This window comes from Geotrypetes seraphini, chromosome 18 (assembly GCF_902459505.1).
Source record: "Geotrypetes seraphini chromosome 18, aGeoSer1.1, whole genome shotgun sequence".
NCBI classification, from domain to species: Eukaryota; Metazoa; Chordata; class Amphibia; order Gymnophiona; family Dermophiidae; genus Geotrypetes; species Geotrypetes seraphini.
This window is the reverse complement of record NC_047101.1, coordinates 14,965,246-14,989,270: the sequence shown is the minus strand read 5'-3', so window position 1 is coordinate 14,989,270 and position 24,025 is coordinate 14,965,246. Positions and strand designations below refer to the sequence as shown.

Below are 24,025 nucleotides of genomic sequence, written 5' to 3'. Positions count from 1 at the left end.
CATACAATGAGTGTATGAGATGTAAGGGGAACAGAAAAAGTACTTTCTGGGATACAAATTGCAAATGGAAGAGAACCAAGATGGTTTGAATCAAAAGGAAGTATCTAGTCAGAGATTGGGGTGCAGGGGAAAACAATTTGGGTGGAATACTTTAACAAATGGGAAGAAGGATGAGTTAATCTAAAATCAAGAGAATTGGGGATTGGGACTCAGTGGACTCAGACTATAAACAACAGACAAGGGGGCACGCGCTCAAACTCAGAGGAGGGAACTTTAATGGTGACACCAGGAAGTACTTCTTCACAGAAAGGGTGGTGGATCACTGGAACAAACTCCCGGTGCAGGTGATCAAGGCCACCAGCGTGCTCAACTTTAAGAATAAATGGGACATCCAGTGGGATCACTACGAGGGTCGAGCTAAGGAACTAAGTCATCAGCACCCAGACTTAATGGGGTGGGTCAGTAGAGTGGGCAGACTTGATGGGCTGTAGCCCTTTTCTGCCGTCATCTTTCTATGTTTCTATGTTTCTATGACAAAGGGATTGGAAAGATGAGATTTAAAAGCATTTTGAAGAGTACGTATTGGACCTTATGTTGTAGTCAATGAAGAATAATAATCTGGGGTACTGGATAAAGAATCTTGTGGGTTAGGATGAAAGTTTTCAATTGAACCCTGTATCGAAAGGGAGCCAGAGGTAGCAAATCATGAGAGGGCAAAACAATCACATTTTTTAAATTATGGGATAGATACAGATACCTGCATTCTGAACTGATTGAAGACATTTGATCAGACTAGCTCTGAGACTTGTCTACTCATTAAGGAAACATGACCACGTTACAGAAGCAAACGTCAACTCACACTGGCTCCTATTTAAATTCTACTGTATACTATTTAAAAACTTTAAACGGAGACGGCCCATCCTACCTGAACAACCGCCTCATCCAAACTACCTCAACCAGACATAGAAAACCCCCCCCCAAATCAAAGAAGTTAAACAGAAAAAAACTATACGATGGCCTCCTAGCCACTCAAGCAGCAAAACTAGAAAACCAAATCTCCAGTCTACTGACAACTACAACAGACTACAAGATGTTCAGAAAAGAAATAAAAACTATACTCTTCAAGAAAGCCTTGAAAAAGTCTTAACACCACAAATACCTTCCTTCTTTCCATCTTCTTCCAGACTCCCCCGATACTACTCTTTACCGTTACTAGAAAGGGCCAATGATCTCCTTTTGTAACCCAACTCTTTAGTAATCCGCCTAGAACTGCAAGGTAATGGCAGAATAGAAATCTCTAATGTAATGTAATTAGCACCTAAATAGATCGCAGTAATCCAGTTGAGAGATGACCAAAGCATAGAGAAGGGTCTTATAGGCTGATAGATCTAAATATCTGCAAATGTCACGTGTGATAAAGGGTAGAGAAACCAGATTCAATAATAAAGGCTCCTTGAAAATCAAAATTAAATTGTTAGTGTAAAAGATAGCAAGATATTTCAATGAGTTCATAAGTTATGGTCCTGTTATGGATGGTAGGTGCAACAGCAGGGCAAGAAGGGAGTTTACAGACATTCACAAGACTGAGACTCCTCTTCTGGCCCATCTTAATGATATTTTTGTCATCTTACTGCTGGTAAGGATGTTCTGTTAATATAATTGGACTTAAGTGATCCACCATTCTCTTTTATTGTCATGATTTTGCAAGACTGGCCTTAACATAGAAACATAGAATATGACGGCAGAAAAGGGCCAACGGCCCAACTAGTCTGCCCAATCATGATCCCTTCCACCCTCGAGAAACTATCCTCTATCATACCTCAATAGCGACCCCACTGGTTCTGCTCATGTCATATTTTTTGCACATTTCAGCTATTTAATGAATTCTTCTCTAACTCCCTATCTTCCACAGGGATCTATTCTGGTCCTACCTTGCTTAATATCTCTCTCCTCTTTTGCTATTCTTGTCCAACTGTTGGACATTTCACCCTACACCTTTGCTTATGACATCCAGTAACCCACATTTCCTGGGAGCAATCTTTTCAGAAATCACTCTGCCGACTTGGATTATATTTGCTCCTGGCTCAGACAACACAAGCAATATATTCAACTTCCTTTTCAACCACTTCTCGGAAGCATTCCAGTTCCCCTCAAGGATTCCATTCAGTCATTGGGTTTCATTTTCAATGCTAAACGTTCTTTTTCGCCCTACATCTCAAAGACGATCCAAAAACATTTTTTGCTCTGCTGAAAATGCACTCTGTCAAACCCTATTTGGACAACTGAGCATGCTGCACCTTGATGTATGCCTTGGTTTTAAATTGACTGGATTATCATAATTCATTCTTGGTGAGCCTTTCAGATTACCAATTATGCTGCCTACAGCATATCCAGAATAACAACATGAAGCTTCTTTATAATGCTAAAAAATATGACCATGTCTCTCCAATACTGTTTGATAAATGGGATGGAATTCCTCTTGTATGAGGAAAGACTAAAGAGGTTAGGGCTCATCAGCCTGGAATTGAGATGGCTGAGGGGAGATATGTTTGAAGCTTACAGAATCCTGAATGGTGTAGAATGGATACAAATGGATCAATTTTTTTTTTACTTCATTAAAAATTACAAAGATTAGGGGACAATCGATGAAGTTACAGGGAGATTCTTTTAAAACCAATAGGAGGAAATATTTTTTTCACTCATAGAGTAGTGAAGCTCTGGAACATGTTGCCAGAGGACGTGGTATGAGTGTTTAACGAAGCTGGTTTGGACAAATTCCTGGAGGAAAAGTCAATAGTTTGCTATTGAGGTAGACATGGGGGAAACTACTGCTTGCCTGGAATGTTGCTACCACGTACTTGTGACCTAGATTGGTAACCGTGAAGATGGGATACTGGGCTAGATGGACCATTGGTTTGACCCAGTAAGGCTATTCTTTTGTTCTAACAGCTCTGGCTTCCTTTGGCTTATTGGTTTTACTTTAAGATTCTGTTAGCCCATCACGCTTACTACTGAAATAATACTGAAATAGCTTCTCTGCTAACACCTTACTGACCATCATGGTCTCTCAGATCTTCTACTGCAGTGGTTCCCAACCCTGTCCTGGAGTACCACCAGCTAGTTGGGTTTTGGGATAGCCCTAATTAATATGCATGAGAGAAAGATTTGCTTGTAATGGAGGAGACAGGCATGCAAATCTGCTCCATGCATATTCATTAGGGCTGTCCTGAAAACCTGACTGGCTGGTGGTCCTCCAGGACAGGGTTGGGAACCACTATTCTAATGTAAATCTACATATGATCTCCACTGTTGCCTGCTTACGGCTTGACCACTCCCATGATACAGCCTTCTATCGGTAGTCTCCATTCATCTATCTACAATTCAAGTGGGCAGAATCCATTGCTTCTCAATGGCTGTAGCTTCTGCTAGATAGGCTATGGATGTCTTATGTTAGGGGTTCCCAAGCCTGGTCCTCAAGATTTCTACAATGAATGCATATAAGATCTTCCATTGTATGCAAATACATCTCATGTATGTTCATTGTAGAAGACCTGAAAGGATTCCAGCCCTTGATGACTACGTTTGGGTTCTCCTGTCTGATGGCCTGTGTGATACCTAAAATTCTATGTTATTGCACTGCTGCTTCTTCTGCCTTTCAGCAGTATGTTACCCTAAATATTGCGTCCTCTCCAGTATAAAGTACTTTATCAGTACCTTTTACATGGACTTGCCAAGTCAATATGAATCTTCTATCTGAAGAGTCTCAGGGACTGCTTTAGAGTCCCCAGAGCCTCTCTAAGAAACCCATATGGACACAGGACTGCCATCTCCTCTGAAAACTCCTAAGAGTAAGACCTGTCTTCTCCTTCCTGGGAAACACTCAAACTTTCTAGTCCTTGACTGTAGGATATAATTTGACCTCTACTGTGTATGTTTACTTATAAGCCCCTTAGGAGATAAGCGGATAATAAGTTCTTTAATTAAGTAAATAAATAAATATAGATGGTATAATATCATTATGATTACTGAGAGCTTCTATACCGCTACTAATGACTGGGGAGTCAATTCAGGGCCTCTGCAAAGGCGCTTCACTACATGAGCTTCTGTGAAGGTGTTATGATACATTGACTTCTGTAGAGATGTTACCCTAAGGAGTTGTGAGGTGTTATAATACATGGGCTCTACAGTATACTGAAATATTTGGAGCTCTGTGGTGGTGTTACAGAGTTATTAATATCGGTGTGGTTATGCCATAATCCATCATCCTACTTATATGCACAAGTTTATACTAAATCAGTTGTCCTACGTATGTACACATGCAATACTAGGTTTACTATTGCAGCTAAATATATAAGGTATAATCTGCAATCTACTGATAACCACCCCAGACTACAAGATGTTCAGAAAAGAAATAAGAACTATACTCTTCAAGAAATCCCTGAAACAGTTTTAACATCACAAATGCCTTCCTTCTTCCCACCTTCTTCCTGCCTCACAGATACTACTTGATCTATTCTTTACCTTCTCTAGAAACGACCAATGGATCTTCCATTGAAACCCATCGTTTATAACTCTTTTGTAATCCACCTTGAACCACAAGGTAATGGCGGAATAGAAATCTCTAATGTAATGTAATAAAATTAGAATGCTTCAGACCTGCTTTCCTGTCCCCTGCCTATGTGTCTGCCCCTATTGCCCACACACAAGAGGTTGAAAGTCATTCAGAACCCAATGGAAACAATAGAGGCCTATGACCTCACAAGCACAATTCAAGGGATGTTCTCACAAATAGAAGGTACCACATACTCCTCACTATTAGAAATATGTTCTTATAAAGAGAACACGTTCATTTAATAGAGAATATAAGGGTTCCCTAGACATCCCTCAGATCTCCTCCCTTACCCCTATTGGTTTTTTTTAAAATCTTTATTCATTTTCAAAGTTGCAATAAATGTGACAGTAAGTTAAAACATTTTAAAATTAAATATATCACTTAATATTCAGCAATAATACAAACCATATAACCTTAACTCCCTCCCTTCCCATATGCTGGGAATTGGTTTTCTCTCTCCTCCCTTCCCAGCATGCAACATTAAAATCAGTGGTTCCAAAAAAGGAACAAAATAAATCATACATGCATTGTTGTGCTGTTCCGGGGCCACCGTGAAGAACAAACATGTGTGGCCCACTATGGTCTGAATTTTTTTTGTTAAAATGTTAATAAAAATTATAATTATTATTATTTAAAAAAAAAAAAAGAACTTTAGAAAATACCTACTGCACCTGAATAATAACTTGTAAGAGTTAAATCCAAATCTCTTTTGCCTTCCATTGTAGGCTTTTGCAACTTCACAAGTATTGAATTTAGATCAGGGCTGTCAAAGTCCCTCCTCGAGGGCCGAAATCCAGTCGGGTTTTCAGGATTTCCCCAATGAATATGCATGAGATCTATTAGCATACAATGAAAGCAGTGCATGCAAATAGATCTCATGCGTGTTCATTGGGGAAATCCTGAAAACCCGACTGGATTGCGGCCCTCGAGGAGGGACTTTGACACCCCTGATTTAGATGCATTATAGCAAACAGCAGCAAGATCCTGCACCAAACAAAATTCATTTGTTGGACACTAGCCAACTTTTAATACAATGTTTACCTTAATTGTACAGCCTGTTTCTGAGCCACCCATAAACTAAAGATATATATATATATATAAAGGAAGGCTATAAATCTAATCTCAAGGCTCCAATGACATTGATAAACCACTTCAGCTTTGTTCTTGCAGTTTTTAATCATTTCAGGTTCTCTAGCATGGAATCCACAGACCTGCTGTTTTCAGTTTTCTGCTTTATGCAAACAGTTCTTGCTCTTGAAAATGTCATATTCTTTAGTCCACAGGCTGATATTAGATGTAGATAACTTGGCAGTTATACAATGGTCCGCCATATGTTTGTAATTAGTGGGTTGTTGCTTTTATTTGGACTTTTGCCTTCCTTGAAATGTTGTATGAGGCTATTCTGACATGATTATGGACTTTTCATTAGCATAAAGTGTAATGGAGCTGAAGAGGATAGATTTTTGTCTTGGATGTAACAGCCAAATCCAGGGTTTGATTGTAAATGGGGATAAAACGCTGATTAAGATTCGGTCCAGAGTCCATTGACAGCATTTATTGAGTCGCAATGACTGTCATGCATCTTTCCTTTTATTGGTTTTCCTTATACATCCAGGGTGGGTGGGTGGGGGGGTGGAGGGCTATGTATTCTGGTTTGCTAAATTTACTTATCTAATATAATAAAATGATAGGCCGCATATGCGCACTCAAAAATCGTGTTCCCTGATCCCATCGCGGAAACACGACTGCGCATGCGCGCCCACGGCTCTCTCGCGCTTATGCTCAAGTCGCCGCCATGGCTCCTCTATCGAACTGCACCAGGATCGAGAGAGAAGCTGCAGCGGCGGCTTTCAACTAAAAAAAAAAAGTTACACAGCTGGGGGTAGCCGCGAGGTTGCGGCGGCCTTCCTCACCCCCGACTCTCACTGCACGGAACCGCGACGACGGGTTTGAAAAAAAAAAAAAAAAAAGGGAGCCGTTAGCCTTTCAGCAGCTCTCTCTTAATTTAAGGTAAGTCGGTGGCTTTCACTTTAAACACGGGCGGGCGGCTCGCAGACAGAAGGCTGCCGAAGCCGAAACGAAGCTTCCCGGGGGGGGGGGAGGACGGCACGGCAAGCGATGGCGAGGAGGGAGTGGGAGCAGGCCGCAGAGGCTGTCGGTGCCTGCAGGCCGCGGCGGCTTTAGGCAGATGTCGGCATGGGAAGAAGTGCTGATGGACCGGGGGGGGCAAAAAAAAAAAAGGAAGGGAAGCCTACTGCTGGACAGGGGAAACAGAAAAGAGGTACTGCTGGACAGGGGAAGAGGTGCTGATGGAGGGGGGGGGCAAAAAAAGGAAGGGAGGCCTACTGCTGGACAGGGGAAACAGAAAAGAGGTACTGCTGGACAGGGGAAGAGGTGCTGATGGAGGGGGGGCAAAAAAAGGAAGGGAGGCCTACTGCTGGACATGGGAAAAAGAAAATAGATACTGCTGGACAGGGGAAGAGGTGCTGATGGACGGGTGGGGGGGGGCAAAAAAAAGGAAGGGAGGCCTACTGCTGGACAGGGGAAGAGGTGCTGATGGACGGGGGGGGGGGGAAGGATCGGAGGACTAATGCTGGACAGGGGGAGCAGGAAACAGGTACTGCGTGGTGGACAGCCGAGGAAAAAGAAAGACAGAAAGAAAGAAATACAGAAACAGGCTAAGGAGAGAGAGAGAGAGAAAGAAATACACACACACACACACACACATATTCTAGCACCCGTTAATGTAACGGGCTTAAAGACTAGTATATAATATTGTAATTACATCAGTACGTCTTCTTGTATTAGTTATGGAGAGGAGGGGGGGGGGGAGAAATGATTGTTTTATGTATTAATTGTATATTTAAAGTGCGTTCTGTGTAGTGTTTATGTTTAAATTAGTTATATTGCACTGTCAAAGTTTGAAAATCAATAAAGATGAAAAAAAAAAAAAAGATTCGGTCCAGAACCTTGATTTTTCAGTAGCTCATCTTTTCTTTTCTGTCTCTCTCTTTCTTGACATTTTGAAGAACTGATGCCTTGTTTTCCCCCCACCGAAAGCTTCACTTGGCTTATTTAGTGCAACTTGACTACTCTGCTCTCAAGAGAATATTCAAATGTGCTCTTGAATCTGAATGTCTACTACCTCTTTGATCATATACATGTTCGATTTCTGCCCTGTTTCCTCAGGCTGGCATGATTCGAACAGACAAGGACGAGTTCTTTATTGAACCTCTGGAGCAGGTTCCGGAACATGAGGAGGGTGGTAGAACACATGTTGTGTATCGCAAATCAGCTTTAAAGAAGGTTCTACCAAGCAATCATTCTGATGTGCAATACAGAGGTAAGTTGAAAGCAATGACTGAGGATTAACAAATGATTTTTTTTTTTCTTTTTCATTTTAACCTGAGCTCGACCTCATTAAGTCGAATCCCATCATCCCCAAAAGACCTTGCATACCCCATCAGCCCTATGTGCCTTGTTTTGGACTGGATCCAAAATTCTCCCAGAGTTGCCTGGTTGCCTAGTCAATATTTTCAGTTCTGTTTTAATTCTTTTTGGTGGATCTAATGACTTTCCTCAGCAGTCTCAAAATTCTTTGAGACCAGAATGTAACTTTGCTGTCATCTTCTTAGAAGGAATGGTCTTCAAAAGCTGAATGTGTTTTAGTTGGAAGATGTTGAAAGACGTTGAAGAAGTCCAGTGAGTGGACGAACAAATTGATTAATGTGATAGATCATTCCTGTCCTGTCAAAAATCAAAGAAAGAGAAGTCAAGAAACAAACAGACGTAATATATTTTACAGTAATTTTTCAAGATGTGCATTTTCTTCAAGAAGCTAATAACAGTCGAGCTCAATTATTTCTCCCAGTTGTTCGCCCAAAGAGTGTTGTCAGTGGTCCACTGACGAAACATAACATGTAAGATATCTGTGGCTTTTCTATCTACGGTGCAGTAATTGGAGTTTGTATCTGAGCCCTCCTTAATTATGAATAGTGAATGAAATTAATTATAGCAAACAATCATTTTGTACATCTCGCATATAAAATTGATTTTTGTTTCATACGTTTACGCTGATTTCCAGTGAATCTCATGATTTTGAGTGGGAATGCTTTTCAAAAGCTTCCAGCTTGGGACCGTGTCAGAAGGGCATCTGATGCAACCCAGTGACATCATGCTCATGTAGTCCTTATCAGCTATCATTTACTATGTTATTATGAGGAGCGTAGGGAAAGGGGTGACATGATTGAGACGTTTAAGTACATCACAGGTCGTGTCGAAGTGGAAAATGACTTATTCTTTCCCAAAGGACCCTCGGCCACAAGGGGGCACCCGCTCAAACTCAGAGGAGGGAAATTTAATGGCGACACCAGGAAGTATTTTTTCACAGAAAGGGTGGTAGATCACTGGAACAGACTTCCAGTGCAGGTGGTCGAGGCCACCAACGTGCTCAACTTCAAGAATAAATGGGACATCCACGTGGGATCCCTACGAGAGTTAAGAAACTAGGTCATCAGCATCCAGATCTAATGGGGTGGGTAAGTGGGGTGGGCAGACTTGATGGGCTGTGGCCCTTTTCTGCCGTCATCTTTCTATGTTTCTATGTTATAAAGTTAAACAACTGTTTACTTTCATATAAAGGCCCATCAAGTTCTCCCCATTCCTGTTGCGAATAAAAATCTAACTGCTTACAAGATGGGGCAGAGTGAGTTTGGAGTAGCCAAGGTGCATTCATAGGGTTACCAGAGTTTATTATTTACGGAAAGCTTCTATACTGCTACTAATTACTGGGGAGTCAATTCAGAGCAGTTTGCATGAGCTCCTGCAATGGTGTTACAATACAGAGTTAGCGTTTTGTATTTGTACTTATTTATACCCCGCCTTTCCCAAGGCAGGTTACAATAGAATCGCATACAGTACAACAAATCGAACATGAATAAACCATAATAGTGGTAATGTAAAGCCTCCTAAAATTACAAAGAGGCTACCAGCACCGCACATCGAAAAACTATAAATCCCATATTTCATCTCACAGAAGAGGTGTTTCTTCAACATTTTCTTAAAACGACTCACTCCCGAGGACCCACACACGAAAACACGCTATCTCTAGATGGCTAGCCGCAGCTGTTTCACTCTCGGAAAACGTAGGTCATCGTGAGTCACCGAGCGTAACATGCGCTGCGGTTTGTATGGCAGAATGCTATCCATCAAATGTTTTGGTGCCTTATTGTGTATACAAAGATGCACCACGACCAGTAATTTATAAAGGATTCGATGTCCTAATTTTAACCATTACAAAATTATATAGCATTCTGACGCTTGATTGCTCGCTCTTAATCGAAACAGAGCTCGAACGATCGCATTCTGGGCTACCTGCAGTGCACTTAGGGCTGACGCAGGTGCACCCAGAAGCACAAAATTACAGTAGCCTGAGATGGTTTTCAGTACAGACACATTTATACCATAATCGATCATTCTACGTATATGTACACATTTATACTAGGAGACCTGTCATAGAAATTTTTTTAAAAAAATTTATGACAGTTTTTTTTCAAGTTTATTAAAAATTTGTTGTACACGCAATGTCAAATACTTCAATGCGTATGACAGTTTAAAATTAGGAGACAAACAATAAAACAACTTTATACAAATAATCATACAGTGTACACCAGCAGTCTCAAGCACGCGGCCCGCGGGCTGCATGTGGCTCTCCAGGTTTTATTTGCGGCCCACGGTCTGGAGGCCATCATTCTCTTCCTTTTGGAGCAGCAGCCGGCTCGTTCGCTCAAAGCCGCGGGTTGGCGGCTCCTTGCGCTATCCACTCCTGCATCGGAAGCCTCTCTGATGTCACAACATCAGAGAGGCTTCAGACTCAGGCGCGGATCTCGCAAGGAGCCGCCACCCATGGCTTTGAACGAACGAACTGGCCAGACACGCTGCTGCTCCAGTGGCGTACCAAGGGGGGGGGGCGGTCCACTGTTCTCTTCCCTGCAGGGCCGACCAACTCTGGCGGCCCAACGTCAATTCTGACGTCGAGAGGACGTTCTGGCTAGCCAATCGCTGCCTGGCTGCCCGGAACGTCCTTTCCAACGTTAGAATTGACATCGGGCAGCGAGAGTTGGTCGGCCCCGTGCAGAAGAGAAGCAGGGAGATGGCCTGCTCCCGATAGCGGCAGCAGCCTATTCTGCGGCGGTGGTGGCATGGGGAAAGGGCAGGAAGGAAGGAAGAAAGAAAGAAAGAAAGAAAGAAAGAAGGTGGGGTGGGGACAGGGAGCCAGGAAAAAAAGTAAAAAATGGGGCACGGAGGAAGGAAGAAAGAAAGAAAGAAGGTGGGGTGGGGACAGGGAACCAGAAACAAAGCAAAAAATGGGGCACGGAATCAGAGAAAGACAGACAGAGAAAAAAAGAAAAAGTTGGGGGAGGGAATGAGGTCTGGAGGAGAGGAAGCATACAGGAGGCTGAAAGAAGGGGAGAAGTATTGGATGCACAGTCAGAAGAATAAAGTGCAACCAGAGACTGATGAAATTACCAAATAAAGGTAGGAAAATGATTTTATTTTCAATTTAGTGATTGAAATGTGCCAGTTTTGAGAAAGAAAAGATATTGAACTTTAAATGTGAGTGCTGCAGAAAAAAATAGAGTACTTGGAGGGCCGCAGAAAAAATAGTTAATGTTTTATTAAAGAAATGACAATTTTGCATGAGGTAAAACTCTTTATAGTTTATATATCTTTCCTTTTAACTGTTAAAGGAAAGTTTTATAAACTATAAAGAGTTTTACCTCATGCAAAATTGTCATTTCTTTAATAAAACATTAACTATATTTTCTGCGGCCCTCCAAGTACCTACAAATCCAAAATGTGGCCCCGCAAAGGGTTAGAGTTTGAGACCACTGGTGTACACGTACAAATATTTACCAGTACAAAAGGAAAGGAGGGTGAACCGCCTAGTTATAAGCGGTTAAGAAATCTTTTAAATAATAAATAAATAAGCCAGCAAGTCACTTTACTTATTTCCTTTGTTACTGTGGTTTTCTTAATTATGTTTTATATCCTGCATCTTCTAGACCAGCAGATTGTTATTTGGTAATGATGTTCAGGCCATACTGTGCTATCATACTGCTTAACAAAATCCCTAGCATCATCTTCTCTTCCTGATTAGAGGTATGGTGTCATGTACCGTATCCTTCCAGGAGTTACCATGGGAACATGTGCTCCATCGGCTCTTACAGCTATTGTTTTCTCAGAACCCTGCACTTTGATATTGGATTGGATTTTAGATGTAATTGCTCACCTTTCCAAATTTGAGCTCAAGGTGAGCTACAGAAAGCTTCACTAAAGTGTTTGCAGTCTAAGGCTCCTATTTAGTAAGTCACAATACAATAGTATGTTGTTGCACTATTTTTCTGTAATATATTTTAATTTTGCATTTATATATACACACACAAACACACACACACATATATATATATATATATACACACACAAAATGAATAACACAGCTTGTGTTAGACCACAATATGAAGACATATTCCTGACTATATATATATATGTATGTGTGTGTATGTATATATATATATATATATATATATATATATATATATACATACATATATATATATATATATATATATATATATACATACACACACATACATATTTATGCTCTCATATATATATACAGTACTCCTCCGATAGTCGCAGGGGTTCCGTTCCAGGAACCCCCACGAATCTTGAAAAACCGCTAATACAATTTTTCATGGGGGAGACTGGAGAGGGCAGCGGGAGAGGCAGGAGAGAACAGCCTGAGCGCCGGCGAGTGCAGGAAATCACTCGCTGTATGCTCCGACCGCCTCTTCCTGCACTATGTCGGGCCTTACCAATCAGGAGTTGCATGTCAAAGCAGGAAGAGGCGGTCGGAGCATACAGCGAGTGATTTCCTGCACTCGCTGGCTCTCCGGCTGCTCTCTCCTGCCTCCCCCCGCTGCCCTCTCCAGTCTCCCCCATGAAAAATCGTATTAGCGGTTTTTCAAGATTCGTGGGGGGTTCCTGGAACGGAACCCCTGCGAATATCGGAGGAGGACTTTACGCGTGCCTCCATCGGTAGCCAATGCAGCTATCGGTCGTTAAGGTGCCACGTGATCAAACTTCTTCAGCCCGAAAATCAGTTTGACCGCTGCATTTTGCATTCATTGTAATCGTCGCATATTCTTTTGGGAAATTGCTAAGGAGAGAGCATTAAATAATATTCTGTTGTTTAGCCAGATTTGGGAGTTTTAATAACAAATAGAGCATAAGAACAAACCTTGCATTTGATGGGGTCTGTTGGTCTCGCAATTGAGCACTCCTTTTACTAAGCTGCATTAGCCTTTTTAACGCACGCAGCATTTTAGCACGCGCTAAACCCGCGCCACGCGGCTAGAACTAATGCTGGCGTTAGCATCTAGCGCGCTTGGCAATTTACATAGAAACATAAAACATGACAGCAGAAAAGGGCCACGGCCCATCCAGTCTGCCCACCCTAATGGCCCACCCCCCTAACTACCTCCATGAAGAGATCCCACATGCCAATCCCATCTTTTCTTAAAATCTGGCACGCTGCTGGCCTCAATTACCTGTTGTGGAAGATTATTGCAGCGGTCAACCACCCTTTCGGTGAAGAAATATTTTCTGGTGTCGCCATGAAATTTCCCACCCTTGATTTTCAACGTGCTATTCCGCGCGTTACTGCCCTTAGTAAAAGGAGCCCCGAGTTCTGGATTTTCTTCACTCGGGAAGTTTTTGCTCCTGTACTCTCACGGAGTTGCATCATGCACATTTTTCTCTTGAGGAAAATGGGGTTGGGGGTGAGTGGGTTGGGGATATCTGTAGAAGATTAATATTATTTAGTATAAATTGAAAAGAATCTGAAACAGTTTGCTGTACATGTACTTGCTTAATGTTTCAATAAACGGATTAACCCCCCCCCCTCCAATTTTCAAAACCCACCGGTAGAAACTAAACATAAACTCAGATTAACTTTGATTTAGAGCAGGGATCTCAAAGTTCCTCCTTGAGGGCCGCAATCCAGTCGGGTTTTCAGGATTTCCCCAATGAATATGCATTGAAAGCAGTGCATGCACATAGATCTCATGCATATTCATTGGGGAAATCCTGAAAACCCGACTGGATTGCGGCCCTCGAGGAGGGACTTTGAGACCCCTGATTTAGAGCAAGATACTGGCTTAAGTTACTAGGCAGCATCTGAATAATAAATTCCTAAGTTAAACATGCGTTATAACTTGCTTTTAGAACTCTGGGATAATTTGATTGCTTAGGGCTAGATTTACTAGGGTTTGCTACAGCGTTAGCATGCATTAACGTTGTTAGTATGAGTAATTAGTAAATAGATCTCACTGCATAAAATAGGACCAGCGATAAATAATGCAAATGCAAATGAGCATACGCTGATATGGTGGCATTCCTTTACAAATGTAGTCACGTAAGTATGGGATCAAATGTTGCCTGTGCTTGTGGCTTTTAAAAATAAATTTTCTTCAGTTTTAGGGGTTTAATAATAGTGAGATCGAGGCAGTTCTGAACACCGGCTCCACTTCTTGGCCGACTGAACAACCCGACTTATCTTTTAAGCAGAAAAACCAAGGGGTGGCAAACCAGAAAAGTCAAAATCAAAAATGCAAGGCGTGGCAAAGCCACAAATGACCAGGATGAGAGCAGGAGGCCAAACTGGAAGTCCTTTATTAAAAACACTATGTGGAAAATGAAGCGGCAAAATCCCAGATGAATGGATGTACTGAGGACCCAACACGGACCGTGTTTCGGCAGCCTTACACCTTCACCAGGAGTCCGTATATCCCGTGCTGCGTCATATAAAATCGTAGAAATTAGGACTAAAACCAGGTTGATGGGCGTTAGTCTCCTGCTACAATGCTGTTGTTGGGTCCTTAGGACATCCATTCATCTGGATTTTGCTGCTTCATTTTTCACAGCATAGGTTACAATATTAAGGTTAGATTAGTTGGGCCGGGGGGGAGAGAAAGAACTGGGGACAGGATTTCCTCATGCCTGGGCTGATTTTTGGTCACAATTCACCCCTGTTGAGAGTGAGAGGCAAAAACTAGGTCTCTTTTTTTTTTTTTATCTACTCATTACTTGGTGTCAGGTCAAAAGCGCGCTGGGACAAAGGCGCGCGCAGACAACTGAGCGCAACGTGGAGGCGCGCGCCGAAGAAAATGACTGTTTTAAAGGGCTCCAACGGGGGTGTGGGGGGGGGAACCCCCCACACTTTACTTTATACAGATTGTGCCACGTTGTGGGGGGTTTGGGGGGTTGTAACCCCCCACATTTTACTGAAAACTTCACTTTTTCCCTAAAAAACAGGGAAACAGTTAAGTTTCCAGTATAATGAGGGCGGTTACTACCCCCCAAACACCTCACAACGCCGCCGCGATCTGTATTAAGTAAAGTGGGGGAGGGGTTCCCCAACAAACCCCCCTTCAGAGCCCCTAAAAACACTCTTTTTCTTCGGTGCGTGCTTCCATCATGCGCTCAGTTGTCGGCGCGCGCCTTTGTCTTCGGCGGTTTTGTCTATGAACCCATTACTTCTAAGTGATTTGGATTAGCCACTGAGGGATGCAAGAGTCCTGAGCTCAGTGGACCTTTGCTTTGAACCCAAATGACATTTCTTATGGGGTTGGTTGGTTTGTTTTTTGGGGGTGGGTTTTTTGGGGGGGGTGGAAAAACCAAATGCGCGGTTCCGCTTCTTGGCTGTTTGCCTTTTAATTTAGAGAAATTGTGACAGCTCCGTTTGGAAAGGAATTGTTTCATTAGAAAGATCAGGGGTTTTTTCACTCCATTGAATCAATATTGTGTCCGAGTAGGTATCTTTTGATTAATTACTTTTCTGCTGCTATGCATTTGGTGATGGCAGTGTTCTTTACTTTTATTGGCATGAAAAAGACTTGTCTGGCTGTTGGTTGCAGGTCGTAGTAAAGTTTGTTTTCTCTGCCCACAGAGCGTTTTTCTAGAAGCAAACCCTGATACGGTAACATAGGTCTGATTTGGGGTTTTTTTAACTTTAAAATTCTTGTCAAGGTCGGGGCTGCATATCTGAGAAAGTGACTCAAGAGATTGCCTTTGGACCACTGGAGGTCACTCTGCTTACATCCAAATGCTGCAGTGTTTTAAGTGTTTCCTTGGTAGCAAACACGTTAAGTCATTCAACATTGCTATACTTCTGTTTCCTGGTGTTTTGTCGAGTACTCCGGACCTAGTGCAGTACTAAGTGTGATTCTATAAAGGCTGAACACGCTATATAGAATCACGTGCAGCACCACGTAACATAGTAACATAGTAGATGATGGCAGATAAAGACCCGAATGGTCCATCCAGTCTGCCCAACCTGATTCAATTTAAATTTTTTAAATTTTTTCTTCTTAGCTATTTCTGGGCAAGAATCCAAAGCTCTACCCGGTATGGTGCTTGGGTTCCTACTTCCCTTTAGGTGTCACTAGGTGTTCTAACTTTTAGGCACACTGTATTTATGCCAAGGTTTTCGTGGCCTAAATGCTTGCGCCTAACTCCCTGTTTTACTAAGGTGCGCTATGCGTTTTAGTGTGCGTTAACCGCTACCGTGTCCATAGACTAACATGCAAAAGGAGCCCTAAGTTATAAACACAAAGGCAAGTAAGTCAAAATCAGGTGTCCAGCTCAAAACCACGCCCACTTTTTGCTACATGCACCTAACTTCCAATTAATGCCAATTATGAGGTATTATTAATAATTGGCACTGATTTAGCCTATTAATCAATTATGTTAGGCTCCTAGGTGGGCCAATGTGGGTGTCTAACTTTAGGCGGACTTTTTAGAATTTGGGAGAAAATGTATTACTCACCTCCTCAACACTGAAGCTTCAGTGTTGATCGCTTATCAAGTGTTACTAAGCGAATTCCATGAATAAAAAAAAATTTTAAGAACATAAAAAGTCATACAAGTTATAAATTGTTAACAGTAAAACAATTCGAACAATACAAGCACATATACTAACTGGTACAGAAGGATAGCGGGGGAGGAACTAGGATCTGTTTTAGAAAAGAGAGAGCTAACAATTGTGGAATTATCTTTTTAGGAGGAGTTAGAACATAAGAACATAAGCAGTGCCTCTGCCGGGTCAGACCACAGGTCCATCCTGCCCAGCAGTCCGCTCCCGCGGCGGCCCAAACAGGTCACGACCTGTCTGTATCACCAGAAGGGGCTCCCTTGCCACCTTGGTTTCTCATTTAAGTCCTGTCTTCCTATCGAAGTCCTAACCCTCCGGTCTTGCACATGCACGACCTGGTTTGGTTTCTATACTCATTACCTGATTAGCTTTCTATACTTGTGTTACATCCCAGCTCCTCCCTCAGTATCCCATGATCCCTTTATCCTTCAGGAATCCGTCCAATCCCTGTTTGAATCCCTGTACCGTACTCTGCCTGATCACTTCCTCTGGTAGCGCATTCAAAGTGTCCACGACCCTTTGGGTGAAAAAGAACTTCCTTGCGTTTGTTTTGAACCTATCTCCCTTCAGTTTCTCCGAATGCCCCCTCGTACCTGTTGTCCCCTTCAGTCTGAAGAATCTGTCCCTATCCACCCTCTCTATGCCCCTCATGATCTTGAAGGTCTCTATCATATCTCCCCTGAGCCTCCTCTTTTCCAGAGAGAAGAGCCCCAGCCTATCCAACCTCTCGGCGTATGGGCAGTGTTCCAGCCCTTTTACCATTTTCGTTGCTCTCCTTTGGACTCTCTCAAGTACCGCCATGTCCTTCTTGAGGTGCGGCGACCAATACTGAACGCAGTATTCCAGATGTGGACGCACCATCGCTCGATACAATGGCATGATGACTTCCCGTGTTCTGGTTGTTATGCCCTTCTTTATGATGCCAAGCATCCTGTTGGCTTTTTTCGAGGCTGCTGCGCACTGTGCAGATGGCTTCAGTGATGCATCCACTAGCACACCCAAGTCTCTCGAAGGCATCTTTAAACCAAAAGCTAAATGACCAGCCTGCTGTTTAATGTTTTGGAACATAGCCAGATTTATCTTCCTAGATTTTGCTCGCCACTGGCTTTTGTAACTTGACACATTTTGTACCGAAGTCTTGGCGGCTTTATATTTTGTCAGTGAGGACCTTTACTGAAATCCCCTCTGTTGCTTCCACAGCGCTTATGCTGGTGACCTTTAAGTGACGGATATGAACGTTTGCTTGGATGTCTAGATGAAACGTAGAGGTATCTTTATCAGGCACAAGAGTGTGGTCTGTGGGACCATAAATAAGGGAAAACAAATGGTAATGCCCTCGTTACTAGCAGAATTGATTACCGTAATTCTTTATGTCGGAGATAACTGAAGATGATTTAAAACGTCTTCAAATCCTCGGGAGGGGGGGGAGTGACAAAGATTTTAGCTGATGCTAAGATCAGAGGATTTGGCGACCAATAAAAAGGCAAATCAAATGTGCAATTCTTTTGGTAGCTTTGCAAGTGCCTTATGCTTAAGGGTCTGTAATGTAATGTAATGTAATTTATTTCTTATATACCGCTACATCCGTTAGGTTCTAAGCGGTTTACAGAAAATATACATTAAGATTAGAAATAAGAAAGGTACTTGAAAAATTCCCTTACTGTCCCGAAGGCTCACAATCTAACTAAAGTACCTGGAGGGTAATAGAGAAGTGAAAAGTAGAGTTAGAGGAAAAATAAAAATAAAATAAACATTTTAACAAGACAGCATTGATCTAAATACTTTGGAAGGTAGAAGAGAGGAGAGAAAGGAATAGAAGCAGAAGGGGGAGAAATTTAATTGATAGAAATAGAACAAAACAAAGACAAAAGGCAAAACAATAGATAAGATTAAAGATAAATCATAAGCTGGAAAGAAAAATAAAATAAAACTTTGTCTTCAATCCACGGTTTCAGCGTCAGTGATGAAGTGGAGCAAGTAAGTTTAGGAGGAGCGATTGACGTTTCCAGAAAGGGCTTCTTCAGGGAAGAGACTTGGCAGACAGTCCCAGGATGCCTATGTCTCCTCCCCTGCGATGTTCTCCCATCCATGCATTCCCTCCCAGACACACTGCCCGTGCCCCAGCCGCTCCAAGGAGGCTGCCCCAGATGATCTGTTGACGATGATAATTGTTGATTCCTTTCAGCCCTAGTCGGACATTTTTGGGGCAATTCTGTAAAAGGCACGCCTGCATCTACTGGATGTGCATTTTTCACCCACAAACACAGGCGTACTCTTATGCAGGAGTACACTTCTCCCTCCGTATTTGCGGTTTCAGCCATCGTGGTTTTGATGATTCACGGTTTTTAGCTTGCTGTCTCCCTCCCCCCCCCCCCAAATTACGTCAGCTTGCATAGAGAAATCGCTGATTCCTGGCACTTTCTTCATCGTGTTTTGCCTCTCCTTCAGGAACAGGCCAGGTCTCCCGCCATGTCATTCGCGGTTTCACCATATTCACGATGGTTTTTAATAGAAAACCGCGAATTAACATATGAAAAAGTTATTTGCAGTTTTTCTGTATTCGCGGGTCTGTTAAACCCCCTATCACAGTGAATACGGAAGGAGAAATGTACACTTATGCGTACTCTTGCCCTAACTACTGTTCTGTTAGCTCATAGACAGGGCCGGATTAAAGGGTAGGTCCATGAGGCGGGCCTAGGGCCCAAAATGGTCAGGGGGGGCCTGCTGGGTGCGGTGCTTTAGACCCATTTGGGCTCACCGTCGCTGGATTTACCTGCAGCAGCAGCATTGCCTCGGACTCTCCCCCTCTCTGGATTTGCCGGAGCATCATCGCCCGGGCCCCCTCCCTCCCCCCTTCCCAACCTCCCTCCAGCAGCAGCACTCTGAACACGCTGCTTCGTGGCATAAATTTCCTCTGCCGCAAAGCAGCGTGTTTAGAATGCTGCTGCTGGAGGGAGGTTTATCGGTCGTCTCGCGGTGGGAGGGTCTGCGGGGTTTGGAGAGGAGAAAATCAAGCTGGTGCTGCATCTCGCGTTCCCTGCCACTTCACGTTTCAGGGGCACCAGAGGAGAGGGGGAGTTACCCACATCAGTCTTTCTATTTGAAAACTTTCCGACCCCACACCTGTTTTAACAATTTACCAGATTAAGTCTGAGTACTGTTTATTAAGGTGTGCTAGAGGGCCTGGGGTTTGCTCTTTAACCAAAGAGCCAATCAACGCTATCTGATTAAAGTTACCCAGTTTGAAATAAAGAAGTAAATAAGAAAACAGATAAATGGGGGCAGGACAGGGGGCCCATGTACTTGTGTTCCTAGGGGCCCTCGAAGAATTAATCCTGTCCTGCTCTTAGGACTGAATTCTAGATATGTCAATAATTCAGCGAAGACTCGACACTGACAGTGTTTCAGAATCAATATCTTTGTCATGAGTCTCGAAGGATGATTTATCAATCGCATGAACGCAAGTTAATGCTTGAAACGAGCAGAGCCAAAAACTGGTGTCCAAAGCAGTGCGATAGAGAAATCATCCTTCGAGACTCTTGACAAAGGTATTGATTCAGAAACGCCGTCTGTGTCGAGTCTTTGCAGTGCTACTACCAATAAAGTGTACTTTGAACTTTATACCCGTAGCTGAATTATTGACATCATATCCTCACGACTTCTCCATTGTGCTGTGCTTCTGTTGTCATTTTGGGCTTTCTCTTCAGTGAATTCTATATACAGTACTCCCCCGATATTCGGGGGGGGGGGGTGGTCCGTTCCAGGAAAACCCACGAATATCAAAAAACCGTGAATACGGTTTTTTGCCTGGGGAGGCAGGAGAGGGCAGCTGGAGCGCCGGCGAGTGAAGGAAATCACAGTATGCCTTTATCAAAGGGTCCATATGTCTTTTATCTGTCGACTTATTGCTTCTTGATCTCAAGTTAATAGTCTGTGAAACAAAACTATTTATTTAACAAACTTATATCCATTAGGAGGGGTTTAGGCGTCCGGGCCAATCTGAGCCTTAGGCCCCTTCAAGATGCATCCGGGGAGGGGCCTGAGGCTCTGATTGGCCCAAGTTCTTTAAGGCCCCTCCCATGGGAGGAGCCTTATACAACCTGGGCCAATCAGAGCCTCAGGCCTCTCCCCGGTGCATCCCAAGATGCACCGGGGAGGGGAACTCCCATACACGACGCAGGCAGTTGGCAGGAGTGGGTCCGTGTCCCTCCTGCTCTTCATCTTTGAGGTAAGGGAGGGAGGGAGTGGCAGGGGAGTGCAGGGGGCAGCAGGGGGGGGTTGCCAGCAGGACAGAGTGGGCATCTGTCCCGCTGCAATGGGGAGGGGGTCGGTTAGTGCAGGAAGGTTTTGTTAGTGCAGCGGGAGAGTGTGGGCATCTCTCCCACTGCAGGGGGGGGTCAGGTTAGGTTTTTTAGTGCAGCGGAGAGTATGGGCATCTCTCCTGCTGTGGGTGGGGGGGAGGGGGGTGTCGGGTTGTGCTGTGTGTTAGGATTTCTAGTAGTCTCGACACTGACCGGCACCCCTGGACCATTCAGGGGGGGTTTTTTGTAGGTAAAACCAATGTCGCTTTTACAAAATGGCTCGGCAATTTTTTAAAATCCACCGGAGGGCTCATTTCAATATTGAAGAGCCCATTTGCATGTCAGTGTCAGAGACTGCTAGAATCCTCGCTAAAGAGGGAGATAATCCCTTTTGGGATAATCCGTCGCTAAACTGCTTACAGGCTAAACTGCCAGAAAACAATTTGGTGATGGCGTTAAAAGTTTTGAGATTCTTGGCTTGAGAGGTTATTGCATTATATATCTATGTTATCTATTTATTTTGTACCGGGGCAATGGAGAGAAAAGCGACTTGCCCAGAGTCACAAAGGGCTGCAGTAGGAACAGAACCTGAATCCCCTGGTTCTCAGGCTGCTGTGCTAATCGTTGGACTCCCCTCCTCCACCCCTTTATTCACATAGGGCATGATTCCATATATAGCATCAAAAAATTGGTGCCGATTAGAACCAGCACTTGGAATGAATCACGCTAAGCACCTTTGCATCACGTAACTTTTAGGCGCACCTATTTAGACCAGCTAAAAACAAGCCTAAATGTTTGCACCTAAGTTGGGCGCAGATCGGGTATATTCTGTAACAATGAGCACAACTTTCAGGAATGCCCGCAAGCCACCCTCGGCCATGCCGGCTTTTTAAATTTGCACACTGCAACTGGTGCATACTTTAAAAATAAATACATAAATAACGCTTTCCAAGCTGTACATATTATTTTAATTAGTGTCAATTAAGTGTTAATTGCCAATTAATCATGTTGAGCATGCAAATTGGCTGTGCGCACCGATTTGTGCGTTCAAATTAAGGCGCCATATACAAAGATTGGGGGGTTATTAACTTCACAAGCCTGTTCTAGACTGTAATTAGTCTCCAAGATCTCAGTTTAGAAATGATTTTCTTTATTTTATGAATCATATTTTTGTACTTTTTTTTTTCCCAACAGTTAATTAAAACTACCCTGTTAAGCTTGGTCCAAAACACTGCAAGCCACTGTTAGTGGTAAAAGGCCAATTAATTATAGGGAAGAGAAACCGTGTTGCAATAATTTATCAGCACAGATAAGATTCTTGCAGTATATTCTATATTAAGCTTTAACAAAACTTTGTACTGTGAGTTGCTTTTCTGGTGCGTCTGTTGCAGCAGGATGCAATCCACCTTATTGAGTCGTTATTCCTGACATTATTAAGCCAGAGAATAAAATTGGGCATTATATATTAGCCAGGAAAGGCAGAAATAATGGGCAGCACTAAATTGCAGCTCATGAATAATTCATGCTGGGCCTTTCTTTTTTTTTTTTTTCTTTGGTGTCAGCTTCCAACGCCGGTTATTTTTCCAGAGCACAAAACCACCCAGCCAGATTCTATTTATTTACAGCGCGAGTGCGGACGCAGCTCGATACGTTCCATCGATGCCACGAAGAGCTGACTCTTTCAAATAAAGCGAGAACCCCCCCCCCCCTTAATTAAAAACCAAAGCGGCTTCTTTCGGTCACAGCTGCTGCTTCCATTCTCCCCGTTTCACTGCTCGCGATTTTGGCCTCCAGGAACTGGTCCTTCTAATATCTTGAGACTCCACTTCTATTCCATGTTTATGAGCTAATTAATAGAAGATGGCAACTCCTTCTTATGTGGAGTCTCATTTCCTTTACAGTAATAGCCTTATGCTGCAAAAGACTTTCAATTTAAGCATCAACCCCAGATTCTAGATATGGTGCTTTGAGTTGTGCGTGCAAATTTAGGAACCTGTCCAATTTGCACATGCTACTTAACTGATTAATGAGCCAATAAGAACATAAGAAGTTGCCCCCGCTGAGTCAGACCAGAGGTCCATCCTGCCCAGCGGTCCGCTCCCGCGGCGGCCCATCAGGCCTAGTGCCTGAACAGTGATCCCTGATTAATTTTATAACTTACCTCTAATCCCATCCCTATAATCTACCTCTACTCTTATCTGTACCCCTCAATCCCTTTGTCTTCGAAGTACCTATCCAAAGCTTCTTTGAACCCCTGTAGCGTGCTCCTGTTTATCACATCCTCCGGTAGCGCGTTCCATGTATCCACCACCCTCTGTGTGAAAAAGAACTTCCTAGCGTTTGTTCTAAACTTCTCCCCTTTCAATTTCTCTGAGTGCCCCCTTGTACTTGTTGATCCCCTTAATTTGAAAAATCTGTCCCTGTCTATTTTTTCTATGCCCTTCATGATCTTGGAGGTTTCTATGATGTCTCCTCTAAGTCTCCGCTTTTCCAGGGAGAAAAGCCCCAGCCTTTTCAGTCTGTCAGTATATGAGAGGTCCTCCATTCCCTTTATTAGCTTAGTTGCTCTGCTTTGAACTCTCTCAAGTACACCTCCATGTCCTTCTTGAGGTACGGCGACCAGAATTGAACACAGTACTCCAGTGCTAACGGGCTAACAAGCAATTATCAGCAATAATTGGCATTAATTAGAATTTACGCACGCATCTTTTAGGCGTATTCTATAAAGAAGTGTGCGCAAATTCTAGTGCCTGAATCACACCAGGTTTTAGTTGATGTAAATCAATGGTTCCCAACCCTGTCCTGGAGGAGCACCGCCAGGCAGTTGGATTTTCGGGATAGCCCAAATAAATATGCACGAGAGAGATTTGCATATAATGGAGGCGAAAGGCATGCAAATCTGCCCCATGCATATTCATTAGGACTATCCTGAAAACCTGACTGCCTGGTGGTCCTCCAAGACAGGGCTAGGAACCACCGGTGTAAATGGTCATGCCAAATTTAGTCTTGAGTCCAGGCACTAAGGGCTATTCTATAAACCGTGGCTTACTTTAAGTGCAGTCTATGGAATAGTGCTAAGCGGGGGGAGGTTCCTCGTGCCAATTTTTTGGCCACTAT

General features: G+C 43.2%; 1 protein-coding gene across 6 annotated transcripts in view; it reads left to right on the top strand.

Annotated features, from left to right (window-relative positions):
- Nucleotides 1–24,025, top strand: part of ADAMTS2 (ADAM metallopeptidase with thrombospondin type 1 motif 2) — a 225,060-nt gene that overhangs the window by 102,027 nt on the left and 99,008 nt on the right. For all 6 annotated transcript variants that reach the window (XM_033927280.1, XM_033927281.1, XM_033927284.1 and 3 more), the window contains exon 3: nucleotides 7,802–7,955. In XM_033927280.1, coding sequence (XP_033783171.1) covers nucleotides 7,802–7,955 — 154 coding nt within the window. The remainder of the gene's footprint in view (nucleotides 1–7,801; nucleotides 7,956–24,025) is intronic.